The 26,342-nt window shown below is 44.3% G+C and overlaps 1 protein-coding gene and 1 long non-coding RNA gene across 5 annotated transcripts; one reads left to right on the top strand and one right to left on the bottom strand.

The window, feature by feature from the left end:
• Positions 1–995: 995 nt before the first annotated feature.
• Positions 996–11,424, bottom strand: rell2 (RELT like 2). 4 transcript variants are annotated; one of them, XM_062475799.1, is made up of 7 exons: positions 11,075–11,424; positions 9,034–9,295; positions 8,224–8,289; positions 7,997–8,060; positions 5,995–6,174; positions 5,322–5,875; positions 996–4,811 (listed from the first exon to the last, which is right to left on the bottom strand). In XM_062475799.1, the coding sequence occupies exons 2-7, from the start codon at positions 9,233–9,235 to the stop codon at positions 3,481–3,483; spliced, it is 2,397 nt and encodes a 798-aa protein (XP_062331783.1). In that variant the 5' UTR covers positions 9,236–9,295; positions 11,075–11,424; the 3' UTR covers positions 996–3,480. The 4 variants fall into 4 exon arrangements, with proteins under 4 accessions (XP_062331783.1, XP_062331780.1, XP_062331781.1 ...); XM_062475796.1 differs by having other exon boundaries at positions 996–5,875; positions 11,075–11,422; XM_062475797.1 differs by lacking the exon at positions 11,075–11,424 and having other exon boundaries at positions 996–5,875; positions 8,981–9,098.
• On the top strand, positions 9,922–23,858 carry LOC134032029 (uncharacterized). The gene is made up of 4 exons (XR_009931978.1): positions 9,922–10,113; positions 23,295–23,383; positions 23,550–23,615; positions 23,735–23,858. It is a non-coding gene; the product is annotated as an uncharacterized LOC134032029 (long non-coding RNA).
• The last annotated feature ends 2,484 nt before the right edge of the window (positions 23,859–26,342 follow it).

Consider the following 26,342-nt stretch of genomic DNA (forward strand, 5'->3'; position numbering starts at 1 on the left):
AAATGCAGAATCAAGAAGGGCAGGTTTAAAATTAGGGTTGCGAACTATAGGGATGAATGGAACTGTGTGTTTGAACCCAAAATGTGTCCTAAATTGTGACCATATACGAAGGTAACCACTAACAATGGGGTTGTTGGAGTGGCATCTCCTACTGAGTGGCAAGGGAGAGCAGAGCAGTGAAGCAGGATCAACTTGCCCACACGCCTGTCGCTCCATGTGGCACCAGTCAGGCCCAACTCCATCTCTAAAAGATGACATCCAGAATGCAACTTTATGAACATTAGCAGCCCAGTAGTAATGCAGGAAATTAGGTAATGCAAGACCATGTTTGTCATATTATAACATCCATTGCGATGTGGATGAAAAGACAAGACAGGGTTGATGGAAATGTAGGAGAGTAATCAATCCTTTGTTTTGTGTTTTTTGTTTTTTGAGCCAGGTGAGGAACACTGCAGTAAATGTTTTCAGTACTGTAGCATAGTTTGCTTTTGTAGCTAATTACACTTCTAAGGGAGATTTGAAACATGTATCTTGCATTATTATTGGATTCACTGATAGTTAAAACGACTAAACTGAAAAGATCATTATGTTGTTTTTTGTGATTAAATCATATGTTCGCATGACATTTCACAAGTAACTTGAATCAAATTTGAAACTAAATTTTGAATCAATGGTTATGTGGTGAGAGATGTTTACATTCCAAATTAATGTTTTGAATGAAAGACTGTCTGTGTCACAAGTGTGAGTTCGGAGTTATGTACTAAGAGTTGTGAGGCTTTACTTGCAATAATAGTACCAAAGCAATAACAAAAACAACTAAGCAAGGGTTTACAGTAACATCAATCTGATAGCTGATGCTTGTTCCAACTTAATGTTACCTGTGTCATTTTAATTTTTAACATCTGTGTCAATTTAATCTGTTTAACATTACTCCGAAAATCTGTCCTGAGGTGAAGAGGCCAGGCAGAACAAGAGATAGAACCAAAACCAGCAGGTCAAATGCATAGCTTTAATATAGATTCTGATTCCAGAAGAATTATCTCTTTATACAGCTGCATTTTTTTACATTGCGAGAAACAGAATTGCTCATTGTCAGATAGGGGTTTACTCCGTAGTAGGTGTGTCATCTTACTATGTACAGGTTGTGTTAATTTCTGTCAGAACTGCAGTTCTAACTTGCAGTATAGTGGTTGTAAGGCCACTAGCTACAAACAAAGGGTTAAATAGAGATACTACTGACGTGTACTAGAGGAGTGGTCTGGAAGATACAGGTGACAAGTCAGTCATATGGTCACTGTGAGGAGTGACAACAGACAGAGGGAGAGAGAAAGACAGACAGTGAAAGAGATGTAGCAAGAGATAGAAAGAGAAGACAAGACAGACCCTGGTATCAGTTTACATGAAGCACCGCTGCCTGAATTGAGAGAAAGTGTTTATGGCTGATTGGTTGGTTTGTGTGCTTTGTTCTGCCTAGTCTTCTAGTCAGAGGGTGTGAGATCTTCAGTCCTGCCTGTGCTTCCTACAGGCCTCTCACAGACTTCTGCTGGTGAGTAGATTGTGATGTGACCAGGAAGTTGATCAGTACAACAAAATATGATATTATGTCATAATTATCATGATAGTTAGTTTAATTGTGTCATAATATGTAGACCTGTATATACTATTCCTATGAGAATAATCCTACCTCTAAATGATTACACAAACAATCCTATAGTGATCTTTAGAGTATATTGAGTGCTGGATCAAGTCTGGTGTCTGGCCCCTTGAAGAACTTCATGTTAAACTGCTCTGTGACTCAGTAACAGAAATCATTTTTCAAACTATGGTCTTATATGTTGGAGATACATAGCAGGTAACTACAGACGCCATGTTTTCGAATATATGTGTACAAAGCAGGTCTGAAGATGCGGTCTTCAAGGAGGCTGGCCCGACCAGACAAGATCCAGAATTCAGGAGTTTCACATTATTCGTATTAGGTCAAGTAAAAGCCAGGAATATCCTCAACCATATTCTCTTCACTAGCACACAAACCTGCTTAGGTCAGTCTCAGTCTAAGTGTCTTCCTCATCACACAGAGTACTGCCTCATATCCTAGAGGTGTGTTATTAAATCCCTGTCTTTTTGCTCATGTGGCTAAAAGTGCATACGAAGGACAGGAGAGGGTTGGTGTGGTGTTTGGGGGTGTGAAGCGTGGTGGTGAACAGCAGGGGGAGACAGAGCACAATCGACTCAGGATATTCCAAATGCAGATGTCCCATCTTCTTCAGTGGTTGTTTTCACTCTGCTGTTCCTGGGAGCTCCTCCCAGGGGGGTCGGTCACTCCTACTGTTTGCGACAATGTAACTTCAAACAAAATCTCAAAAGCTTACTTTCCTAATTGAACAATAATAACATGGCTTAGTTTCGAGCTTGGATGAAAGAGAGGGAGACAGAGGGGTGTGGCCAATCATGCCAGCGCTTGCGTTTCGTCCTTCTTCAGTCTTCACTGACACTCAGCATTGAATAGAGCATGATTGTTCTGCAGAATCAGGGTAGGCTAGTACACGGTTGGATGATGAAGAGGTAGAATGAAGATGTCCAGGAAACCTAGCCGGTTGTTTCAGATGGCTTTGATAGAGAGCTAGACTGAAGCTGTTAGTTGCTGTGATCCAGTAGGTTATAGAGGAGAAATAGCCCATGATGGTTATGTTTACACACAAACATATAGTATACACATCACATAGTTTTTTGTTGTTGTCCATTTACATAGTACTACATTTGATTGATTGTTTCTTTTTTAAAGGTTGGTCATTGAGAAGAGTCCAGAGCTGGTAGCTCTGCAGACTATAGTAGACTTGAATTGAATAAAATATACTATAGTAGAGTATAGCAGAACAGAGCAGAGTAGAAGGAAGTAGATTAATAGTACTCCACCTGGATCTTTTAAGTGTATTATACTGCAACCAGATGTGTAGCTTGATAGAGTATACTGTGTAGCTAGCTGGGTCTGTAGTACAATACAGCTAGCTGGGTCTGTTGCTTGTTATATTTTCTAAAGGTCAGGTGTCTATTACCTGGACACCACTGTTAAACAAACCTATTTAGGTGTATCACAGGCTAGCTAATCCTGGTACTGTAAGAGCCTGGGGGCCTGCTAGATCCAGTCAGTTAGGAGCCTGGTGTGAAACTGGGTTAGTCTGTTAATGACCAGTCAGCCAGTCCCTCTCTGGCTGGAGTTGTGCTGTGGCCAATATGGCTGCTGCTGTCCTAATATATCTGTTATAATGTTCCATTGAGGTGCTAGGCTTCACTCTTCACTTTGTCATTCCCATGTCGGGAATTTGACTTAAAGTTTGTCATCTTCATCTCCCCAGACCTACTGCAAGCCACCTCCTCCACTGTGGTCAGGGAGAGAGGCCTCATGTCTCTCCCTCCTCCCCCCTGCTGCAGACCGATCTCCCCTCCCCCCGCAGTGAGCCGAGGTGTCTGTCAGACCGAGCCTCAGAACTTGTTCTGCTGAGTGAGCACTGAGCTCCTCTTCTCCTCCACGGACTCAGGCTCCTCCCCCTGACTCACCCTGCAGCCTCTAATGTCCTCCATCTGCACCATGTCATCCCTAGGCTCCTCCCCCGCTGCTTTCGGACCCTCCCCCTCTCCTCCAGGGCTCTCCATCGGAGCCTCTGGAATCTTCTCCCTCGTTGCTGGTGTCAGAGCAAACAGCTCCTGTTTTTTCGTAGAGGACTTCAAGTCCATCCCTGATAGGCCCTTGCCTTTAACAGGCTCCTCCCGCTGATCCATGCAAAGCTCCTTCTTCCCCCTGTTAAGCCCCTCCCTCGCCCCAGTAGACCCCTCCTCCTCCAGCTCCACCATGCGGAACACAGAGAACTCCCTGGTGCTGTCTGGGCTGGCCTTGACAATGGTCACACTGCCCACCAGGGGGGAAGAGGGGGAGGAAGGATAGCCAGGGGATGGAGGCTGTCTGCCTGGAGGCATCCCAGAAGCATGGGGGAGTTTCCCAGACTTGAACGTGTCTACCCCTTCCTCCCCTGCACTTGGGGAGGCCAGGCCAACCAGAACCGAGGTCAGACTCACACACTGGAGCCCCTGATCCACCCCGCTCCTCTGACCAGGCCTGACCGCAGATCCACTCCCAGGGCTGGGAGATCCAGGGCTGTATGAACCAGGGCTGGGGGAGTGTCTGTAGTCCTGGGCTCTGGAGCTGCTCCTGGCCTGGAGGTTTGGTTCTTCAGGGGTGATGGGGGTGAGGGAGGCTTTACTGAGACTGGGGGAGACTCTGGCCGAGGCCAGCTTGGTGTCCAGCCTTAGCCTGGGAGAGACAGGAACAGATGTAGAGGAAGAGGCTGGAGCCGGGGGAGTGGCTGGGGTCGGGCTTAGGGTTGAGGTTAAGGATCGGTCAGAGGCAGAGGATGGGGAAGGGGCAGCAGCTGAGAAGGAGGCAGGGGCTGGAGAGGAAGTTGGGTCTGGGAAGGAGGCAGGGGCTGGAGAGGAATCTGGGGCTGGGAAGGAGGCAGGGGCTGGGGAGGAGGCAGGGGCTGGGGAGGAGGCTGGGGATTGTGGTGTGCCAGGGGTCAGGCTGTGAGCAGAGGCTGAACTAGGGGAACAGAGTGACTGGGCAGAGGCAGGGGAGAGGCTGCGAGCAGAGGGAGGGCTGGGGGCTAGTAATCTGGGAGAGGTTGGGGTGAGGATGGATGGATGGATGGATGGCGTTGAGGCTAGGGCAGGTGAGGGGCTAGGAGATGAGGCCAGAGCAGGTGTGGGACTAAGGGTGGAGGCCAGGGCAGGTGTGGGGCTAGGGGTGCAGGCCAGGGTAGGTGTGGGGCTGAGTTTAGGAGCAGAAGAAGGGGTAGAGGTCGGGGCCTGGGATGCGGTAGGACTAGAGGTCTGCTTGAGGAGATCTGCCTCCTCCAGAAGAGGGGGTGGGGGGACTGGGGTCGGGCTTAGGGTTGAGGCTAAGGATCGGTCAGAGGCAGAGGATGGGGAAGGGGCAGCACCTGAGAAGGAGGCAGGGGCTGGAGAGGAAGTTGGGGCTGGGAAGGAGGCAGGGGCTGGGGAGGAGGCTGGGACTGGGGAGGAGGCTGCAGATTGTGGTGTGCCAGGGGTCAGGCTGTGAGCAGAGGCTGAACTACGGGAAGGGAGTGACTGGGCAGAGGCAGGGGATGAGGCTGGGGCAGGAGGTGAGGCAGGGGAGAGGCTGTGAGCAGAGGGAGGGCTGGGGGCTAGTAATCTGGGAGAGGTTGGGGTGAGAGACAAGGATTGGGTTGTACTGCCATGGCCTAAGGTAGGACTTAGGTTTGTGGGGATACGGGTGGAGGCCAGGGCAGGTGTGGGGCTAGGGGATGAGGCCAGAGTAGGTGTGGGGCTGTGGGTGGAGGCCAGGGCAGGAGTGGGACTAGGGGTAGAGGCCAGGGCAGGTGTGGGGCTACGGGTGGAGGCCAGGGCAGGTGTGGGGCTGAGTTTAGGAGCAGAAGAAGGGGTAGAGGTCGGGGCCTGGGATGCGGTAGGACTAGAGGTCTGCTTGAGGAGATCTGCCTCCTCCAGGAGAGGGGGTGGGGGGACTCTGGTAGGGTATCGCTCCTCCTTCACCATAGGCTGTATGGTGACCTTTGCTCCCTGGGGGTCACTCGCCCTCCTCAGGGAGAACAGGGTTAGGCTCTTCTTTCTCTTCATGGCTGAAGGGACCACCCCATTGGTGGACTCTGGCTGCTTCACGTCCTTAAACATGTTCCTCAGGTTGTACCCCTCTTTCTGTTGGGGCTCCTCCCCCTTCTCACTGTCCTGCGCCTCTGATTGGTCCAGCTGGTCGCCTGAATCGGCGCTTTGCAGGTTGGTGGAGCCCTGGAGGCTGGATTTCTTATCTGTGTGTATCACACGGAACCTGGAACAGGAAACACACACAGAAAACACAACAAAGATGTAACCTGTGACATTGTTGTGGCTTTACTACCACATATTTCCTCCAGTAGTCTGTCCCGGTTCCAGTCCAGTTCGACCCACCTGCCTACTGAGAAGACCGTCTGTTCCCCAGGCCGGGCTTTGGGGCGTTGTGGCCGGCTGCGGTGCCGGGCCTTCTTGGAGCGCCCCTGGACACACAGGTGGCAGGAGTTGTGATCGCTGCCTGAGTGCACCGTGTGATGGTGGGTAGGGATGCCCCCCAGTGACTCCTTACGAAGCAGCCTGTAACCAAGCACTCCATCAGCTGTTTGAATAATTAATTCAATTGACCTGCCTGATTCAACTATAGTAAAAAATATATATAAATATGTGACTCAATCTTTATTTATGAGGACTGCAGATAATGGTACACCCTGAATAACCTTGTAACACCCAAGGGAAAATGTAAACGTTAACACGTCATGGCTGGTTTTACTCTCCCCCAGACAAACATGACTCAGCAAAACAACCTCAGCCAGGGCTCGGAACATCTTTTTATGGCTGACACAGTCAGACATTTCAAAAAGCTGTAGTTTGGCAGCTCTGCAGCCAGTGATAGAATACTGAGCCCCTCTGTGAAATGTTGGTCCCCATGGTGATCTGTCCCTCACTCTGACCCTCCGCCCCTCTGTCTGTCCCTCTGTCTGTCCCTCTGTCTGTCAGTCTGTCTGTCAGTCAGTCTGTCCCTCTGTCTGTGTCTCTGTCTGTGTCTCTGTCAGTCTGTCCCTCTGTTAGTCAGTCCCTCTGTTAGTCAGTCCCTCTGTCTGTCAGTCACTGTCCCTCTGTCTGTTCTGTCAGTCTGTCCCTCTGTCTGCCAGTCTGTCCCTCTGTCTGTCAGTCTGTCCCTCAGTCTGTCCCTCTGTCTGTCAGTCTGTCCCTCTGTCTGTCAGTCTGTCCCTCAGTCTGTCCCTCTGTCTGTCAGTCTGTCCCTCTGTCTGTCAGTCTGTCCCTCAGTCTGTCCCTCTATCTGTAAGTCTGTCCCTCTCCAGACAGACCTTTCTCTCCCTTCTTCTTTCTCCATCCCCTCTGTACTCTCTCTCACCAGGTGTTTAATACAGTTGCTGATGTTGCAAGGTTGACTACATACATGGTCCCAGGAGCCTTACAGACAGTCCAAGGCAATGCACACCCACACCCACACATGCAAACACACACACACAGAAACATGAAGCTGAAAGGCAAATATCCACCCATATACCATCACTGCGACAGTGACAGACTTCTAGCCATAGCGCCAGCATTTAGCCTCCAGTCCCTGACAGATAAAATACCAGAAGCGAACAGCACAAGACAAAGTTTCCTCAATAAGGCACGGCACCGCCAGACTCACAGTCACACCTGGCATTGTTCTGTCCTCCTCAGAAAGGGGACCCCACCCTAAACCTGTGGTATAACCGGTGCTGCAAAACAGGCCTGCTGAATTTAGACTTTTCTTTTTTAAACACAAAACAGTACAATACAAGAATCATGACAACGCCTCACTGTCTTACAGAAGGAGAGGGGACCAGGTTTCAGAATATACAGTGACACAATTGGAGGATTCGAGAGACCGCAGATAGAGTGCGGCTAGTTTAGATCAACACTTGTATTATTGTTTTGTTGATTTTATGTAAAGCACTTTGAGCTGCAATTCTTGTATGAAAAGTGCTATATAAATAAAGTCTTACTTACTTACTTACTTACTTACTTACTAATACACCTACATTGTATTTATTGTAGCACACTGTAACTAAAACCAATGGTCATTCTCATGCTTCTATTGTAAATGCATGCCTTCTGGGCACACTATGGAGTGTGTATTTAGTGTTACACTTTAAGTGTTGTTTCTCACTAGCTCAACAGTACTGATTCTCCGCATGTCCTGTACAGCCCCAGTCTCGACCTATCAGACTCACTAAACAGTTCCATTCAGCCCGCTCATGTCCAAAGACGCTTATCGTTGGCTTGAGCTGTGTTTTATCGTTCCTCATTTTAAAAAATCACATTTATTTTAAGCAGAATACCAGTCACAATATCATAATGCTATCGAGTATGCTGCTGTACCGTATCCTAACCTGACACGTACCTGGGGTCATGTCGTTCACAGACGTTCTGGTTACCCAGCATCTCCTTGAAGGCCTCCATGTTTGCTAGAAGGTGAGAGAGAGAGAATAAAAGAGTGAGAGAGAGTGCAATAGAGATAGAATGACAGAAAGAAAGAGAGACCATGTTTCCATCTATCCAAACTCTGTGCTGTGGTGAGGGACCTGAAGGGTTCAGGCTGAAGCTATTGCGAGGATGTCTGACCGTTACCTTCGTTCTCTATGATGCACTTGAGAATCTGCTCCACAGTGTCCTGGTTATCCTCCTCCTCATCATCTGAAACGAGAGAGAGAGAGCGAGAGAGAAGAATCAGAGCTGGATGTCTTCGGAGGCACCACGCCTCGTGCAACATCAGTGTGACCTTCCCCATCTGTCTTGGTGGCAGCTAGCAAGAGGGTTCAATACCAAGGTCTCCAGGGACAACAGTCGCCCTCAACCGTGTGAATGTGATCTATCATGGAAACCTGGGATACTGTATCTCTGCTTATAGATGCTTCAAGCTGAGTCAACATCCTTTACAGTAGTATTAACACAACTTACCGAGTCTATTCTGTAATTCCTCCCATTGTTGGGCAGTGTGAGCTTCTACTGTACTCATATTAGCCTGTTTACCTTACAATTAACCTTGACCTACTCTACTATCCCTCTACCCTATACCATTCAGTCTACACCCTACTGTTAATGAGCATGTTAATGTTAGCTCATACAAATGCAAGCTAACTTTATTCTAACAGCCTTCCAGTTCAAAATAATTTAAACTTTCTATTCAGTTCAGTGTAACTGTTACTGTCATGCTAGCCTGTGTAATATTAACACTGGCTAGGGCTAACCTTACACCTCCTTCTATTGCATTGTTATGTATTTTATTGTACTCTATCTGACCCTTACCATCACTGGCCAAAGGAAGCTTGTCATTAGCCTCCATGTTAGCCAGTATAATATGAATACAAGCCAATGCTAACCTTACAGCATATTTTATTCTGCTTTGTTGTTTCTCCCATCAGCGTGATCCCCCCGTACCGTCGTTAGGCAGAGGTAGCTTCTCCTCCACGTCCTCCTCCTCGTCCTCCTCCCCACCGGTGCGACAGCGGTAACCCTTCTTCTTCAGCAGGTGGCACACCAGGAAGCCCAGCAGCCCCGTGCCGAAGAAGAGGAAGACCAGGAGGAAGATCATGTAGGGCGGGGGGGGCTCCCCCACCACGGACGCGTCCAGGTCCGTCATTGCTCAGCCTCGACTGTTCACGCGCTCCGCTCGGCTGCCAACTGTACCACCGCGGCCGCTCTGGTGATTGGCATAGATGCACACACAGACAGAAGAAGGGGGGGGGGGGCACACAGTGAGGAGGGGTAAGGCTAGCTGGACCTTATCTTTGGGGGCTGCCCCCCCTCCTTATCAGGGCAGAAGTTACGGCCTGCTGTTCTCAGCATGGTCGGTGTGTGCATGTGTGAGCTTACTGGGTTGTCTTGTCTGTACATCAGAGCTGTTGTCAGGAGAGATAAGCCAGCTCTCAACCCCTTCTACACTAGCACTCCCTATGAGACACTTTATCTGCCCTAGCAGACGCACATACACACACACGCACACACACACACACAGCTTAGAAGGGGAACATTCAAAATGTGAATGGATGAGAAAAAAAAATCTTTCTGAACCGTTACTGTTCATGCACCCTTAAAACAAACACACACACACACTTGGAGTGTCTTTTGGGAAGAAAAAACAGCCGTTCTCATGCCCCTCTGTCTCCTATCACAGGCCGCTATGTTTATAGTACTGTGTGTGTGAGTGTGTGTATGTTTCTGTGTGTTCGGGAAGGTTTCGGAAGCATAAGGCAGCCTTCGTAGTCTCTGTATTCCTGATAAGGCCATCATTAGTGTCACTGCAGTGCACAGATCCAGTCACACACATTCATGTGTCATCGGACTGAGAAAGAATGTGTGTGTGAGAGAGAGAGAGATGAACTGAAATGTGACTCAGCACTATTGTGACCTCCAACAGGACAGCACACATTCTGATGATGACACAGTCATGCGTGTGCGAGGGTTTATGCGTGTGGTGTTTTCCAGCCTATCAAGCAGTCCAGAAAGTACATTGACTAAGTAAGGAATTTTCACAATATTTTTTCTCTGTGTCTCTCTCTCTGTGCTACCCTGTTTTCTAATAATAGACAGGCTATTCCATTTAAATTTGTTATTGATTTTATACTGTATGCCATGCCTCCCAGAAGTTATCAATAACTGGCTCATTTCCCTTTACCTCTTGTGTGTCTATGTGTATTTGTGTGAGGGTGTTGGTGAGATGATAAGCTTAAATGGAACTGATTAACCAATTATGGCTTATATTAGCCATTTAAGCACTAATATATTTTAGGAATTAGTGTAACTATATTAGATGTAATATACTCTGCTATTTTGCTTCACAATGATAATACCTTTCAAAACAAGTACTGTTTAAGAAGTATTTAAATCGTGTTATTTTTGTTGAAGGTTAGCATTGCTACAGAAACTTCCTGCCCCTGACATCGGCCTTCTAGTCAAATGGGGTAGCCTTGAGGACAATCACGATGATCATCCCGCACAACACAACTCCCATCCAGACCAAGTTTTAATTATACACCACCCAGCGCCCCGCCCGTGGCCATGACGACACATCTGCCCTTGGCAGTTACAACTGTCCTCGAGAGGCGGCTCACACACAAATTACAGCATCTTAACGCATAACGTCGATTAGTCTCCCATTACGATACAATCTTACTGAGAATATGAACATGGTCTAAAATAACAGGATGCACAACCGTGAATAACCCGGCACACTGCAATATTGATCATTTCCGTTACCGCATGCACCAAATGAGAAATTAAGAGACAAATAATCCTTAAAATACGACACCGATTCTACGGTTATAATGCATATTTCACTACACAGAAACACGTCATCATAATTGTTTTTCTGCATCATCTTTCTTCATGTTGAGTTACAATGCTTTTGTAACCCAATCTCTAGATTATGCACTGCCCAGATCACAGTAAAACGCGTCCAAACCCCGTTTAGCCTACTCACTTGTTTTTCAGAATCATTAGTTACCGTTGGTACCGGTGGATGCTTTACCAGTTGGTCGGTGTTCTCCGGTAGGACAAGGATAATGAGGCGCTTGTTTTTGTGCGGTGTAACCTGAGCAATGCTGCTCTGCGAAGTTGCCTATACAGCGTGCACAGAGTGCAGAAGAACCTGCAAGTTATTTAAAGGGAAAATGGCCAAGACAGGTCCACAGACTCCACAATAAAGTGGCCACGGCTCTATTCATTATTGTTATGAAAAGTATGGCGTGAAATTAGTGCCAGGAGAGGAAGCTCTGTAAAAAAGATTTGTAACTTGCAAAAACGATTTGTAACATGCAAAAACGATTTGTTACTTCCAAAAACGATTTGTAACTTGCAAAAAAGATTTGTGTACTTGCAAAAACTGGCTGGCTAGGCAGGCTAGCTGTCATTGGTTTTTGCCTTTCCTCACATCCCAGTCCCCAATCGAAGTTGTCAGTTTGCCTGTGTTATCGAATATGATAGTTTGGAGAAAAGTACAAATGTGTATCGATATATCCTTCTCAATTACACTAAATTGTTAGTTTACTTGCTGTGCCAACTAGCACTAAACCCCATATGTGTATGTCACTTTGTATAAAAGTGTCTGCTAATATCAATGAATAACAATGTCTAAGAGTCTTATGACTCATGAATTTTCCATTAAAATATGACCATTCTATGAATGTACATCTATACCTCCTGGGGACCCAGACCAGATCAAGACCCATCTAACACGGCACACAATACTCAAACCCAAATATTCTAATTCATGTAATTCTTCAATATTGAATCAAACAACTATAACCACTCCTGACTTTTTTCAGTTTTTTTGTATTCAAATAATAATGCCTACACATTTAAGTAATTGTAGGCCTATAAATGCTATTATTGTATGTTCTAAAAATAACAACAAATAAATCAACAATAACAATTGTTAATAACAATAATAGTCTGATTTTTAACCTTTTTATATTTAGCTGAGACATCTTTAACCTCTCCCTCAGCCTGTCTGTACTCCCCACTTGCTTCAAGAGGACCCCCATCGTCCCTGTGCCCAAAAACACCAAGGTCACCTGCATGAACGACTATCGCCCGATAGCACTGACCTCTGTCATCATGAAGTGCTTGAAGTGCTAATTTGCTCATCGCTGTTTCCCACCCTGGACCCTATGCAGTTTGTATACCGGTCCAACAGGTCTACAGACGATGCCATCACCCTGACTATGCACACCGCTCTCTCCCACCTGGACAAAGGAATATGTACGTGAGGATGCTGTTCATTGACTACAGCTCAGCATTCAATACCATCATCCCCTCCAGACTCGTCTCCAAGCTTGTGGACCTGGGAATAAAGCACCTCCCTTTGCAAGTGCATCTTCAACTTCCTGACGGGGAGGCCACAGGTGGTGAGAATCAGTGACCGCACCTTATCCACATTGATCACCAACACAGGCACCCTCCAGGGCTGTGTGTTCAGCTCTCCTGCTCTCCTTGTAACGCACAGTTCCAACCTCCTCGTTAAGTTTGCTGACGACACTACCATTGTGGGCCTCATCTCTGACAGTGACGAGTCAACCTAGAGAGAGGAGGTTGATACCCTGACATCATGGTGCCAGGACAATAACCTCTCAATGTCAGCAAGACTAAGGAGATTATTGTGGACTATAGGAGGCGGCAGGAGGAGGAGCATGCTGCTTCAGGTCAGCTGCAAGCAGGTCAGCTGCTTCAGGTTCCTCGGGGTGAACATCAGCAATGATCTCACCTGCTCACACAGTAGTTAAAGCTGCCCGGAAACGCCTGTTCTTCCTGAGGAGACTGAAGAAGTTTGGCATGGACTGAGTCATCCTCATCCTCACTAACTTTTACATTTAGTCATTTAGCAGACACTCTTATCCAGAGAACCAGATACAGATGCACAATAGAGAGCATACTGACTGGTTGCATCACAGTGTGGTATGGGATCTGCACAGACAAGGAACACAAGGTCCTACGTGGTCAGGTCTGCTGAGTTCGTCATCGGCAGGAAGCTCCCAGCCCTACAGGACACCTACCACACACGATGCCTCAGGAAAGCTGGCTGGATTCGAAGACACTGTTACCACCCATCCTTCAGTCTTTTTGCCCCGCTGCTTTCTGGCGGGCAATACTGAAGCATTCGGTCTCGCACACGCAGACTGGAGAATAGTTTCTTTCCAAGGGCCATCAGGCTTCTGAATGGACACATTCTCACCACTTTCTTACTAACCACTTTACACACTGTCACTTTCAGCTACTGGTTGTACTATCAGCAATATTGCACTAATTGTTACCCCACTTGTCTTTAGGTTAGTATAGGTTTATACGGTTAGTATAGGTTAATATGTGTATTACAGGTTTAGTATACTGTATTGTATATTATTTTGTAGTTTTTATTTTATTTTCTTATCATAGATGTAATCTATGTTCAGAGTACTTATATGTTATGCCAGGTTGCTTTGTCTTGTCCTAAGAATTTCAGTGCCCAGTCTGACCTTGTGTTGTTCTGTGCATCTGACAATAAAAGACTTGAACTGGAACTCAGCTAAAAATCAGACTAAAGGGTAGAAGTGAAAACCAATCCTCCTGTGGACACAAAACAACTTAAAATACATGAAATGGTATTACATTTTAAAACCAGCACATACAACTCATAGTCACCTCTTCTTTGTCAGGGACACATAAAAAAGGCTCTCTCTTGATAGTGACTTAGGACTCCAGCAAATAGTATTGTCCAAACATTGAAAGCAGGCACAAGGACAAGTAACTTTAAATGCAAAAACAGTTTATTATCAAAATAGTAAGATAATCAATACATTATGACAATGTAACAAAATCAATACAGAAACAAACGCTACCTTCAGAGCAAACAATAACAAAGGTATTTTAAATGCAAATAAACATAGCGCACCTAACCTGAGCAAGTATAGGAGGCTAATCAAACTCAGTGATTGGTTTAGCTTCTCCTTTTGTAAACCCATCCTGCATACTAAAATAGCGACGCCGGCTATATGAAGAAACAATTGCCTGACACATACAAATTCAAATGGCCCATCACCGGTACTTGGCTGCAATAAAGCCAAATATGCCTTTGCAAGACAAGAGAATATGTAAACACATTTTGGGCCTCTGCACGACAAAACTCTAGGCTATCAAACCAGCAAATATACATTTTACAACACTGAAAACATTACTAGACACTAAAGATTAAGAATCCGTCAAACGTGATGCATAAAATACGAAATGAATACCAAACATGACATGAAAACTTGCTTCAAACTATATTTACACACAACACAATTTTCTATGGTAATTTCGGAGTCTAATTCAGGTCTGCCAATACAGCCCAACACTAGCTAGCTGAAATAGCCACACTTGATCATGTACTTTCATGTTTTTCTCCCATTGATAGCTAGCTAGCCACATAATAGCATAGCTAACTTACCACATAATGTCAGACGCTTGGCGTAGCGGCGTCCGTCATTGCAGACGCTTGGCGTAGCGGCGTCCATGATTGTCAGACGTATGGAAGGCCAAAAGGACAAGTATTAGGACGTCTCCGTGTGTCAACCACGCGTAATTGACGCCGACTTTGCATGCAAAGACGGCGTCCATTACGCCGACTTCCATGTCGGCGTCTTTTTCGACTCAAATTGAACCGTGTCACAAAGCACGCGTCTAAATAAACGCGTGCTTTTTTGAGACGTGTCTAGCAAACCACACGAAATTAACGCCTGGTTTGGCTCAATCAGCGTCTGGTTTTCCAAAATTAAAGTCTGCTGACTTGAATCTCCGATGGGAAATTATGACAAGAATTGTAACAACTAATACGTAAGTAAAGTAGGTCTAAGGATGCTCGTGCGAGCTACTATCAAATACAATGTTGGTTAGCTATTAGTATGAAGTTGGTGGTCACAATTGCAATACTGTAGGATATAAAAAGGGGTGCAGACAAATACAGTAATATCAGGCTGTCTGGCTTGGAGCTTTGTGAACTTCCCTTGCGCTGCGTTTGCGTTGCCTCAGTATTGTGCGCAATTTGGTTTCACTGCCAACATCCCTTAATGTAAGAAGCAATAATGCGCAAACTCAGTTGGTGGAAATATACAACTGTTGTTAGGCTACTATTCAAGTCAAGTGTATTTTATTGTCATTTTCAATTACGTATGGTTGTACATACTAAAAACGAAACAGAGTTTCAAGTTCAAGATGCACAGACCAACACAGGGTCAGACTGGGCACTGAAATTCTTAGGACAAGATAACGCAAAGCAACCTGGCATAACATGGAAGTAGGCTACTCAGAAGGCAATAACATGACATATAAGTACTCAGAACAAGTTTACACCTATGGTTGTTTCCATCCTTATTCTATAAGTATAACTTATTTTAGAGTTCTCTTCCCCTGGAACAGATTTCATGTTCCAACCGAGGGGGGCTGTCGCTGTCTTGGTGTGTGGGGCTGCATCAAATACCCCTTTTTTGCTCTGTTAAATTGCTGCACCAATCCACACTTGACCGGTGGGGATCTCATTCTATTCTCTCTGTCCCCCCCACACACACATCCCTTGTGGTGTGGGGGGTTTGAGTTGTCAGCACCTGCCTGGTCGTCGGTCGGCCAACGCTGGACCTGGTCGTGAGACTCCCGGTCCTGTCCTACATCTATAAAGTTGAACAATGGATTTTGGTGTTTCAAAACCCATCGACACTGTATGACTATGTTTAGCCTGTGTTCTGCTCCTCTCTCTCATCAACCGTCTCTGGAGGAGGCGATCCCTCTCTGAATTGCTCCTCCCAAGGTTTCTTCCATTTTTTCTCCTGTTGAGAGTTTTTCTGGGAGTTTTTCCTTGTCTTCCTTGAGGGTTTAGGTTGGTTGAGGGGCAGTTCTATGGGCGTATGTGAAGCCCTCTGTGACATGCTTGCGTGTAAAAAGGGCTATACAAATAAATTTGATTTGACAAGCAAACATAATGTAATAAACCTCCTAAATAAATACAAAATAAACAATAGAGTATACTAAACCTATAGGACCACAGGACGAAACCTATTTCCCCAGGACCATGATGCCATATAAAACAACATATAACAGTAATTGGTGCCAGTGCAAACGTATGTAGCCTACAGTGACAGGACAGTATGTACAGTGACAGGACAGTATGTACAGTGATTGGAGGTAGCAGTTATGAAGTGATAGGTTCTCGTGCCAATATATTGTGATGCCAATTTGTTGAGCGGTCATCTTCCTTGTATAGACCTAGAAAAATGAAATACACAGCCAAGGTGACAGAAATAAAGGTTCATCGGCTGTCCTTCACATTCGGCAAAAAAGATATTCCCCTTCTAACTTTTACATGTTTGCAACTAGTATCAACAGCTTTTATGGCACACTCTACAGGGCATGAGGAGCCACCAAAATAATTTTGGTGGGGGTGGGGTGTGTCAGATCTTATCTGTATCAGATCCAAGATATGAGGGGGGGAGGATTTCGGCAGGTGTAACTTCCATGACTCAATGGAATACTCTGCCAACAGACATTATTTCATGTAGAACTCCCCATGCCTTCTGACATCTTGCAAAGTATTGGCTACTGTCAAGACAAGAGTGTACACATTTATGAATTGTTGAATTTGTGACTGTGGAGTGAGGTTTGCCGGCAGGGTTTGCCGGCACTCCGCTGCGCGTCGGGCCTAACAACACCCTGGAACACGTACTTTATTGACGATAATGTACTGCCTCTCGTACCTTATTGCTTTTATAATACGGTTACCAGCGAAATTATAAATAGTAAGCTGTCTTTCAGCACAAAATAGTTATAGCCAACAAACGTTGTGTATCCATTTCAGTAGCCGAGAGAAAATAGTCCCGTACGTGTGGCTGTTGCTATGCAACGCACAAACAGCGTTGTGAACTTCACATTTGTTAGCCTAGCTAGATCTCGCACCATCTCATTCATTCTCAATGCTCATTTTATAAAAGTTGCCTTTAAAATAACAACAATGACAATGGGACACTTTCAATAAAATAATATTTAATTTAAACATTAGGCCTAAACATTCTAAATCATTCAAATGTAGGCACTGGGTATAGGCTATACTATAGTTACGAGTTACTCGATAGAATAAGGGCAAACAGTGTTTCTTTCGTTGCGCAACATTTCAAAGACCTCAATTTCTTTTTTGTCTAAGAGCATGACGCCAACCCGAATCATCCTCTTCGGCTGACCATTGATCAAAAGTCATCCCCCCCAAAAGATCGAAGTTAACACGAAACATGTTGATGTGATTACTGTCAAGCTTGAAATGAATAACGGTCGCGCACAAGAAGACGGAAGACAGAAGACGTTCCCGACCACCTTGTGTTGGTATTGGTAATCTTTCAGTTCTGCCAAACAAATAGTAAAATACTGTAAATACTGTGTAGGAATACAAAGTAGGAATACATTTTCCAAATACTTGAAACATTATTTTTACAGTCCTACAGAACAGTCCACAGGCAATACTGTACTGGTTGTACAGGTGTTTGTCCATGCGATGAGTCAGTGTGCGTATTTGAATGGCAGTGTGTTCCTTGTGAAAACAAAAGATTTTCTTCGGGGCTATAAGGTCTGACACACCCCCAAATTATTTTGGTGGCTCCTCATGCCCTGTAAAGTGTGCCAGAAAAAGCTTTTGATACTAGTTGCACAAATGTAAAAGTTAGAAGGGGAGTTGGCTTATGGCAACACTGTTTTTCATACCTGCCGAAACCCCCCCCCCCATATCTTGGGGCTATAAGATCTGACACACCCCAACTATGCGGGGATGTGGACAATCTGGAAGGCAACACTAACTGAGTAATAGCTTGTCAACTGGTATTGAATACAATACTTTTTTCACTACTAGACACATTTATAATGAAGCATTGGTATTTACAGTTTTTCACAATTGCTAAAACAAATTTTTTGAAACAGTCACCCACTTTCTCAAAACTGTAAACACAAAACCTCATCTTCAAGCACTATTTACAAAACCTCTGAATCCTCTTGCAAAATGAAACTTTCGCCTCAAAACAGATTTACCTGTGCTCAAAATCAAACACTGTTCTCAAATCATAAACAAAGTGATCAAAATTATATACACTATCAAGCAATCAGTAAACAATACACCAAAAAATAGAAAACACATTGTTAAAAACATATAGTTCTCAGGGAGAAGTACATTTTTACGTTATCTCAAAACAAATTTCACATTCGTCATTGTCTTTTGATGAACAAAAACATGTTCTATCATAGTAGCTCAAAATTGATCAGAAATGACTACTCTTTGCAATTTTTTTGCTCTTTCTCCTCCTTGTACCCCTATACAGTACTGTACCCTGCATCTCAATACTCACAACTCACTCTTGTTCTTTGTTGATATGAACCTGCAACCAGTCAAAATCTATTGAGCAGTCAGTACTGTTACTGTAACAAATGGAAAGCACAATGTTCAGGGCCATACAATTTGTTCATTGTACAGTATACAGCCTACAATGCACTGTACTACAGTATACAATACTACAGTAAAAGGGACAAAAATCTAAGGAGTAAACATGTGATCAATGTGCTTCTTCTTGTCTTTGGGCTGGGTTAGGCCAGAGCACTTTGTCAACATCACAAGCAATATTTTCCCACCTTCAACAACCTTTTTGCTCTCTGAACTGGCTTATATTGGTTGTGTCACATCATTTGAAACAAGTGAAATCAATTTTGTATTTGATTGTTGCCATTTGTGTTTACCAGTATGGATGACATGTGCATTAGAGTGCAGAATGTGTTTTAAAAATGAGAATGTGTTTAGAGTTTTGCTGAAAATTCTAAGTGAGGTCTGCAAATTGTGTTTTACCATGTGGAATGGTTTAAGGTATTGACAACAGACAGGCACAATTAGCTACATGAGTTCAGGCAACTGAGAACTTTGTTCAGCCAATGACTTTTAGTGTTTTAGCAATTGAGAACTGTATTTGTATAAGAGGTAATGTTATTATAGATGACAGTGCCAGTTTTTGCCACTCCTACATTTACATTTATTCATTTAGCAGACGCTTTTATCCAAAGCGACTTCCAAGAGAGAGCTTTACAAAGTGCATAGGTCACTGATCATAACAACAAGATAGCCACAAAAACATTGCGAGTAGCCAAAACATGAAGCACACATTGTGAACAACCAAAGTAAGTGCTAAAGGGAAGAACCATAAGAGCATGTAGTTAAACAAGTTACAATTAAACAGCACGAACCGCTATAAGTGCAAGTGTACCTGTGGAAAAAGCAAGCAACAATAATAAAAACAATATATCACAGCGAGTACAAAAATTTAAATCAGTTACCACTAACCACAAGAGCAACAAGTCTCTAAGCAAGAGTCATTGTGATCCTTGAGGAAACTAATATCGGGTCAAGCGAACCATTCCTAAGTACCGTTGTACTCCCGGAACAAGTGCGTCTTGAGCCTTTTCTTGAAGGTGGAGAGACAGTCAGTGTCTCTGATGGAGGTGGGGAGTTGATTCCACCACTGGGGGGCCAGACAGGAGAAGAGCTTGTGTTGGGACCGGGCGGTCTTGAGCGGTGGGACCACCAGGCGGTTGTCTGAAGAAGACCGTAGGTGACGGGTGGGGGTGTAAGGCTGCAGGAGAGACTTGTTGTAGACGGGTACAGTCCCGTTCACTGCTCGGAAGGTCAGTACCAGGGTCTTGAATCTGATACGGGCCATGATAGGTAGCCAGTGGAGAGAGATGAGGAGCGGGGTAACATGGGCGCTGCATTCTGAATCCTCTGAAGAGGGCGGGTTGCACATGCTGGGAGACCAGCGAGCAGCGAGTTGCAATAGTCCAACTTGGAGAGGACAAGTGCTTGGACTAGCAGCTGGGTGGAGTGCTCAGACAGGTATCTCCTGATCTTCCGGATGTTGTAGAGGGTGAATCTACACGACCGGGAGACTGCAGCAATGTGGGCCGTGAGGGAGAGCTCGTCATCCATGGTAACCCCAAGGTTCCTGGCAGAGGATGAAGGGGTCACCGTCGCAGATCCCAGGGTGATTGAGAGATCGTGGGAGATGGAGGGTTTAGCCGGGATGATGAGAAGTTCTGTTTTGGCGAGGTTCAGCTGGAGGTGGTGCTCGGTCATCCAGGCAGAGATGTCTGTGAGGCAGGCCTCAATCCTAGCTGAGATCCCCGGATCGGTCTGGGGGAACGACAGGTACAGCTGCGTGTCGTCAGCGTAGCAGTGGTAGGAGAAGCCATGGGAGGTGATGATTGGTCCAAGTGAGGTGGTGTACAGAGAGAAGAGGAGGGGTCCAAGGACGGAGCCCTGTGGGACACCAGTGGAGAGCTGGCGTGGGCCTGACAGTTTGCCTCCCCAGGAGACCTGGTAGGATCATCCCGACAGGTAGGATGAGATCCACTGGAGTGCAGTGCCAGTGATGCCCATCTCCGAAAGTCTGGAGAGCAGGATCTGGTGGTTAACCGTATCAAACGCTGCAGAAAGGTCCAGCAGAATGATGACGGATGACCTGGAAGCCGCTCTGGCAGACTGGAGGGCAGTGTTGACTGAAAGGAGGGCAGTCTCTGTGGAGTGGCCAGTCTTGAAGCCCGATTGGTTGGGGTCAAGCAGGTTGTTCTGAGAGAGAAAGTTTGACAGTTGGTTAGATACAGCACGTTCAATTGTTTTTGAAAAGAAGGGTAACAGTGATACCGGTCTGTAGTTCTGGAGGACGGCAGGGTTAAGGGAGGGTTTTTTGAGTAGAGGGGTAACTCTAGCCTGTTTGAAGGCAGAGGGGAAGGTGCCGGAGGTAAGAGAGGAGTTTAGGACATGGAGAAGAAAAGTTATGATGGAGGGGGAGATGGTTTGAAAGAGAGGGGAGGGGATAGGATCAAGGGGACAGGAGGTGGGGCGATGAGAGAGAATGAGGTCAGAGATCTCTGCCTCAGACAGGGGAGAAAAAGAGTTTAGACATTTAGTTGGGTCAGTCATGGAGGGTGAGAGGGTAGGAAAGGTGGGTTTAGGGAACCGACTGCTAATGTCGGCGACTTTTTTCTCAAAGAAGGAGGAGAAGTCGTCTGCTGTCAGGGTGGAGGGAGGGGGTGGGGAAGGTGGGTTAAGAAGGGTGGAGAAGGTAGAAAAAAGTTTGTGGGGGTTTGAAGCGGAGTTAATTTTGTTCAGAAAGTAGAGGGTTTTAGCACCAGTTATGTGAGAAGAGAAGGATTTGAGGAGGGAGTGATACTTATCAAGGTCCAGACCGCCTTTGGACTTGCGCCATCTCCTCTCAGCTGCCCGAAGGGTGGACCGTTCTTCACGAATAACATCCGTAAGCCACGGGCAGGAGGGAGAAGATTGTGCAGGCCTAATGAAACACTCCTAATGTTTGATCATTCATTATCATTCCACAAATTTGTCTTAATGTTTATCCGAAATCTCAGGTTGGCTGTGACAGCTGCCTCAGATGGTTCCATCACTGTTGTGCTCAAATCCAACTGAGAGGAATATGTCTGTGTGGTTTTCAACGTCAAACAAACGACTTGATTAGCTAACAATCAGTAGTTTTAGCAGTAGGTAGCTACAGTACACACATAGCTTGCTTCCAAACGAACTGTAAATTGTTAGTTTACTCTGTGTTTATTTGTTTAATGAAACAGTAGCGCAACGTAGCTTATGTGAATCAAGTATTGTTCAACATATTTAAGTAAGCTAAACGTTTAAAACAATTCTGGTACAATCATCTGCAGGGCTCTCAAGTTTTGAAGACAGGCAAGAGTGACGTAGCTTATGTGAATCAAGTATTGTTCAACATATTTAAGTAAGCTAAACGTTTAAAACAATTCTGGCACAATCATCTGCAGGGCTCTCAAGTTTTGAAGACAGGCAAGAGTGACATTCTCCCCCCCCCGTCGTCGTCGTCGTCAGGGGGTCAAAATACATTTATTAATTAATTTCTTTTTACCTGACATCTTTGAAAGGCAGCAATGATTAATGCATCCATGGCCAAGATATAATTATAAAATATGACATTATTTTAAAAGTGACCTATAACATCGACTATGCAAAACACTTAAATGTATTTAGTGCTAATAAAATTATGACGCCTATTTGGAAAGAGATGTTTATAATGAGACAATATGTCAGTCATCGTGTGATAACGAAAATAAGACTAGGCCAATTATATATAACAGACGAAGTATTGCAAGCTCCGTCAGAGGTATCGGGCCTATGTTCGTCCCGCACTGGGTTCGAACCTGCCACCTCTGACATCCTCAGCGCAACCACTACCAACTACGCCAACGAAAATCTGGCAATCCGTTGATGCGGGTGGCCTGTTACATACCTGAGGAGTGAGTTTCACCGATACACACTGGCTACATCTATGAACTACTTGTTCTGAGCAGGTGTTGTCAGTGAACAGACTGTAAAACTGTTGGTTAAGACACTCATGAAAAACTGATGCTAATTATCTGGTAAACATTTTCTAACAGCAGTCAAGTTGTCATTGTTTGTGTCAAACAAGTTGTGAATATGTTGTAACAGTAAAACAGGAGATCATGACTGTGCTCAAAGTGATGCTCGAGCTCCAGTGGTTTGCTTTGTAGGTGAACAAAACTTTCAGAAGATGTTGTAGCAGAATCACGAAAAATTACAGGATATGCTTTTTTTCCATTGGTTGTTGCATTAAATCTTACCCAGATACAATGGTGCTATTTTCCGATTGGCTATTGTATAGACCCTTTATTTTTTTTGATTGGCTGATAAGTGTCAGGCTCGACTAAGAACTCCAGATTAAGCCTATGAGAGCGGCGCGGCCAGAGGAATTTTGGTTGGGTGCTGCGGCATATTAAATATATTATAAATATTTTTTTTCTGCGTGAGAAATACAATGTGTGGAGGGAGGGCGTGACAAAAGACAGAAATGAGTGACTGTCACGCTCAATGCGTGACACTTGAGAGCGCTGCATCTGTTCACTTATGATAATTTTATCCAATACGAACTTTTAGACTATTTGTTTTGTTATATTGAAACCATAGTGCAATTTTGGCAAGCCCAACTACTGTAGGTGTCTTATATGATAAAGCCAGTACATTAATAAAACTTCAATAAATTATGAAAGCAAGTGGATTTGATCTGTCAGCTAAATGAAATCTGCAGCCTACTGTCTTAAAATTAACCATATAATTTGTGTAGGCCATCATATACGGCCTGAATATGCTGAGGAATCTGTCCCTGCAGGATGCAGAAAAGGTCTTCATCTCTGGACCAGTTTATCATCGGAGGTAAGTAGAGAATGTAAATTTTCTGCACAATGCCATACAACTTTATCATCTACTATTAATACCTTTATTATCAACCACTTAAGTAATGCTAATTAATGTACACTACTTTGTTAGTGTAACTTATATTTATGCTCACCTAGAAGCAATATTGTCTGTACTATTTCAGTGAAGTGGAGGAGTTTGATAGGGGGATATCTAAACAATTGTGCACAAAAGGGAGACCATTCAACTAGTAAGTAGTGCTGTTACCGACTTCACAATCTGGGGTTTGAATATTTAAGGACCAGGAAAAGTCCAATATCCATAATGTTTTTTTATATTTGTTTTTCTTGCTTCTGTCTCTCATTGAAGGATGAAGTTGTATGGAGTTCGATATGGAGGTCTAGATGGAGTGATATGGAGGGGGGATGGAGTGATATGGAGGGGTGATTGTCATTGTTTGACAATTGTTCAAAATAAACAATGTATATCTTGAATCTGCCCTGAGAGTCAACCTTGTGTCTTGCCTCTCTAACATTACACATTTGTGGTTGAAATTGAGTGACTGCAAAAGCCATAGCAAATAGAAGAGAATATAACTTCACTTTACCAGAACTTTGTGGTGTCAGACACATACAAAATGTAGCATGCACATTGGCATGTGCAGTATTTACAGGTATATGAAAGATGATCTGATCCACTGACGTGGTCAATGTTTTGAGTCATGTCCACTACAAAACAGTTCATCCTAGCATGCCCATCCACACCACTGGGCTGATGGGCTGCATGAGGCACCCTCATGCAGCCCATCCATCCACCATAGAGGTTCACCACCAGCAGCAGAAGAGAAGGAAGTGGTGGATCCTCCGCAGCCCCATCCATCCCACGAGAAAACGTTTTTTTTTTGTGATGACATGAAAAAAATTAAGTATAACTGATTAGAGTTTAACCTAAATTTCCTCAGATAACTTTGATATTTATGTATAATAGAGCATAGAATAAAATAATTAAATGAATCACAGAATACGTACATTGCATAAGTATTTTGACCGGGGAGAAGACAGGACTCTGTGTGTGTGGAATTTAATTATCTGCAGTATGAATCAAGGATTTACTCATGTTTAGTAGTTGTATTCCCAACAGATGTAGTTACATTCTCAGGACATAATGTTTTGTTGACTTTGGTGAAGTTAAGCCCCTCAAAGCAACTCTAGAACGAGTTCAGAGTATCTGCAAATGTGCCCGAATCCTTAAGGCCCATGTTGCAGGGTGTACATTGGTTCTCTGTAGTCCCAGAAAACGTTTTAAAGTCACTCCAGGCATCACACCTGTCCACATTGATATATTTTCCATCTTTTCTTTAGGTTATTTTATCTTCCTTTATTTGCTTACTTCATATTATCAAATTACACTGGATCTAGACTCTTATGGATATGAACATTTGTTTCTAATTTTATGTGATTATAATTTCTTTAATTATCCTGTTTATTATTCGAACATATTTGGGTGTGCTTTGCCTTCGGCAAGGGCACAACCTTTGTTTTCTCACATATATATTATTGGGTGTGCTTTGCCTTCGGCAAGGGCACAACCTTTGTTCTCTCACATATATATTATTGTGAGAATGCTGTTAAGCATTCTCACTATTGTTTTCCTGTTTCTCTTTATTATTATTATTGTGAGAATGCTGTTAAGCATTCTCACTATTGTTTTCCTGTTTCTCTTTATTATTGTGAGAATCCTGTTAAGCATTCTCACTATTGTTTTCCTGTTTCTCTTTATTATTATTATTGTGAGAATGCTGTGAAGCATTCTCACTATTGTTTATCCTGTTTCTCTTTATTGGGTGTGCTCAAGCCTTCGGCAAGAGCACAACCTTTGTTCTCTCACATATATATTATTGGGTGTGCTCAAGCCTTCGGCGAGAGCACAACCTTTGTTCTCTCACATATATTATTATTATTATTATTTTTATTTCTTTTTGCCCCCCTAAAACTCAGTCAATATTTGGCCTACATAGACAACGTAGGTGTCAAAAGTTTCGTCTTGGTAGCGATTGAGTTGCTTCTATTGGAATTTACGTTCCGTTGCATGGTTTAGGCTGAAGTTAAGTTTTTGTGGCGAAAAGTGAAGCTAACTGTGGCTAATTTGCTAGCCACAGTCACTGACGTTACTAACGTCACTACGTCACTAACGTCACGAAAACTCGCGTGACTACCTCTAGCAGAACATTAGTTTAGCAGCTCGTTAACTTCTGGGAGATAGCTAAGCTAACTACTTTACTGCAAGGCAGCTGCAGAAACGCCAAAAGCAAAGAGGCCAGGGTGATAACTATTTACTAATTTTACTTTGTGATATGACACACAATTGTGATGTGTAATGTACAATATAAGCTGATATTATTAAGGAAGTACATCTACTTTCGGAAACAGTAGTTTACTATTTCACTGAAGTATTAGCATCATGACATTAGCCTCTGTTGCCCGGGCAACACATAACAGTGGTCTATGATGCATCTGTTTTCAATCGTTAAAATAAACATTCCTCACAAATACGTTTTCGTTGTAGGATTTATTATGACATTAGATTACAAGTAAACGATTTGTGGGTGAAATTATCATTACCTGTCGTTTCAAACCAGTGTAGCTCACTGCAACGCTGTAGCCTACGCGAGACACTACAAAAACATCTACACAGCTGTTTAGAAAGTCAAATGGCAACAGAACATGTTCGGCACTCCCCTTACTTAAATCAAAAGTCTATCTAACTACTAACCTGAACTTCATTGCCACAGCCTAAACGTTGTCCATCTGTTCATGAAAATAATTAATTTCAGCCTAAACCGTACAACGGAACGTTAAATCCAATTCAACCAACGCAATCGCTACCAAGACGAACACAGCAGTAGTCTAGTACTGTACTGTAGTAGTACAATTTACCGGGGCAGCTTCTCCACACAGGGCTATATCGCACTTGGCGT

This window comes from Osmerus eperlanus, chromosome 13 (assembly GCF_963692335.1).
Source record: "Osmerus eperlanus chromosome 13, fOsmEpe2.1, whole genome shotgun sequence".
NCBI classification, from domain to species: domain Eukaryota; kingdom Metazoa; phylum Chordata; class Actinopteri; order Osmeriformes; family Osmeridae; genus Osmerus; species Osmerus eperlanus.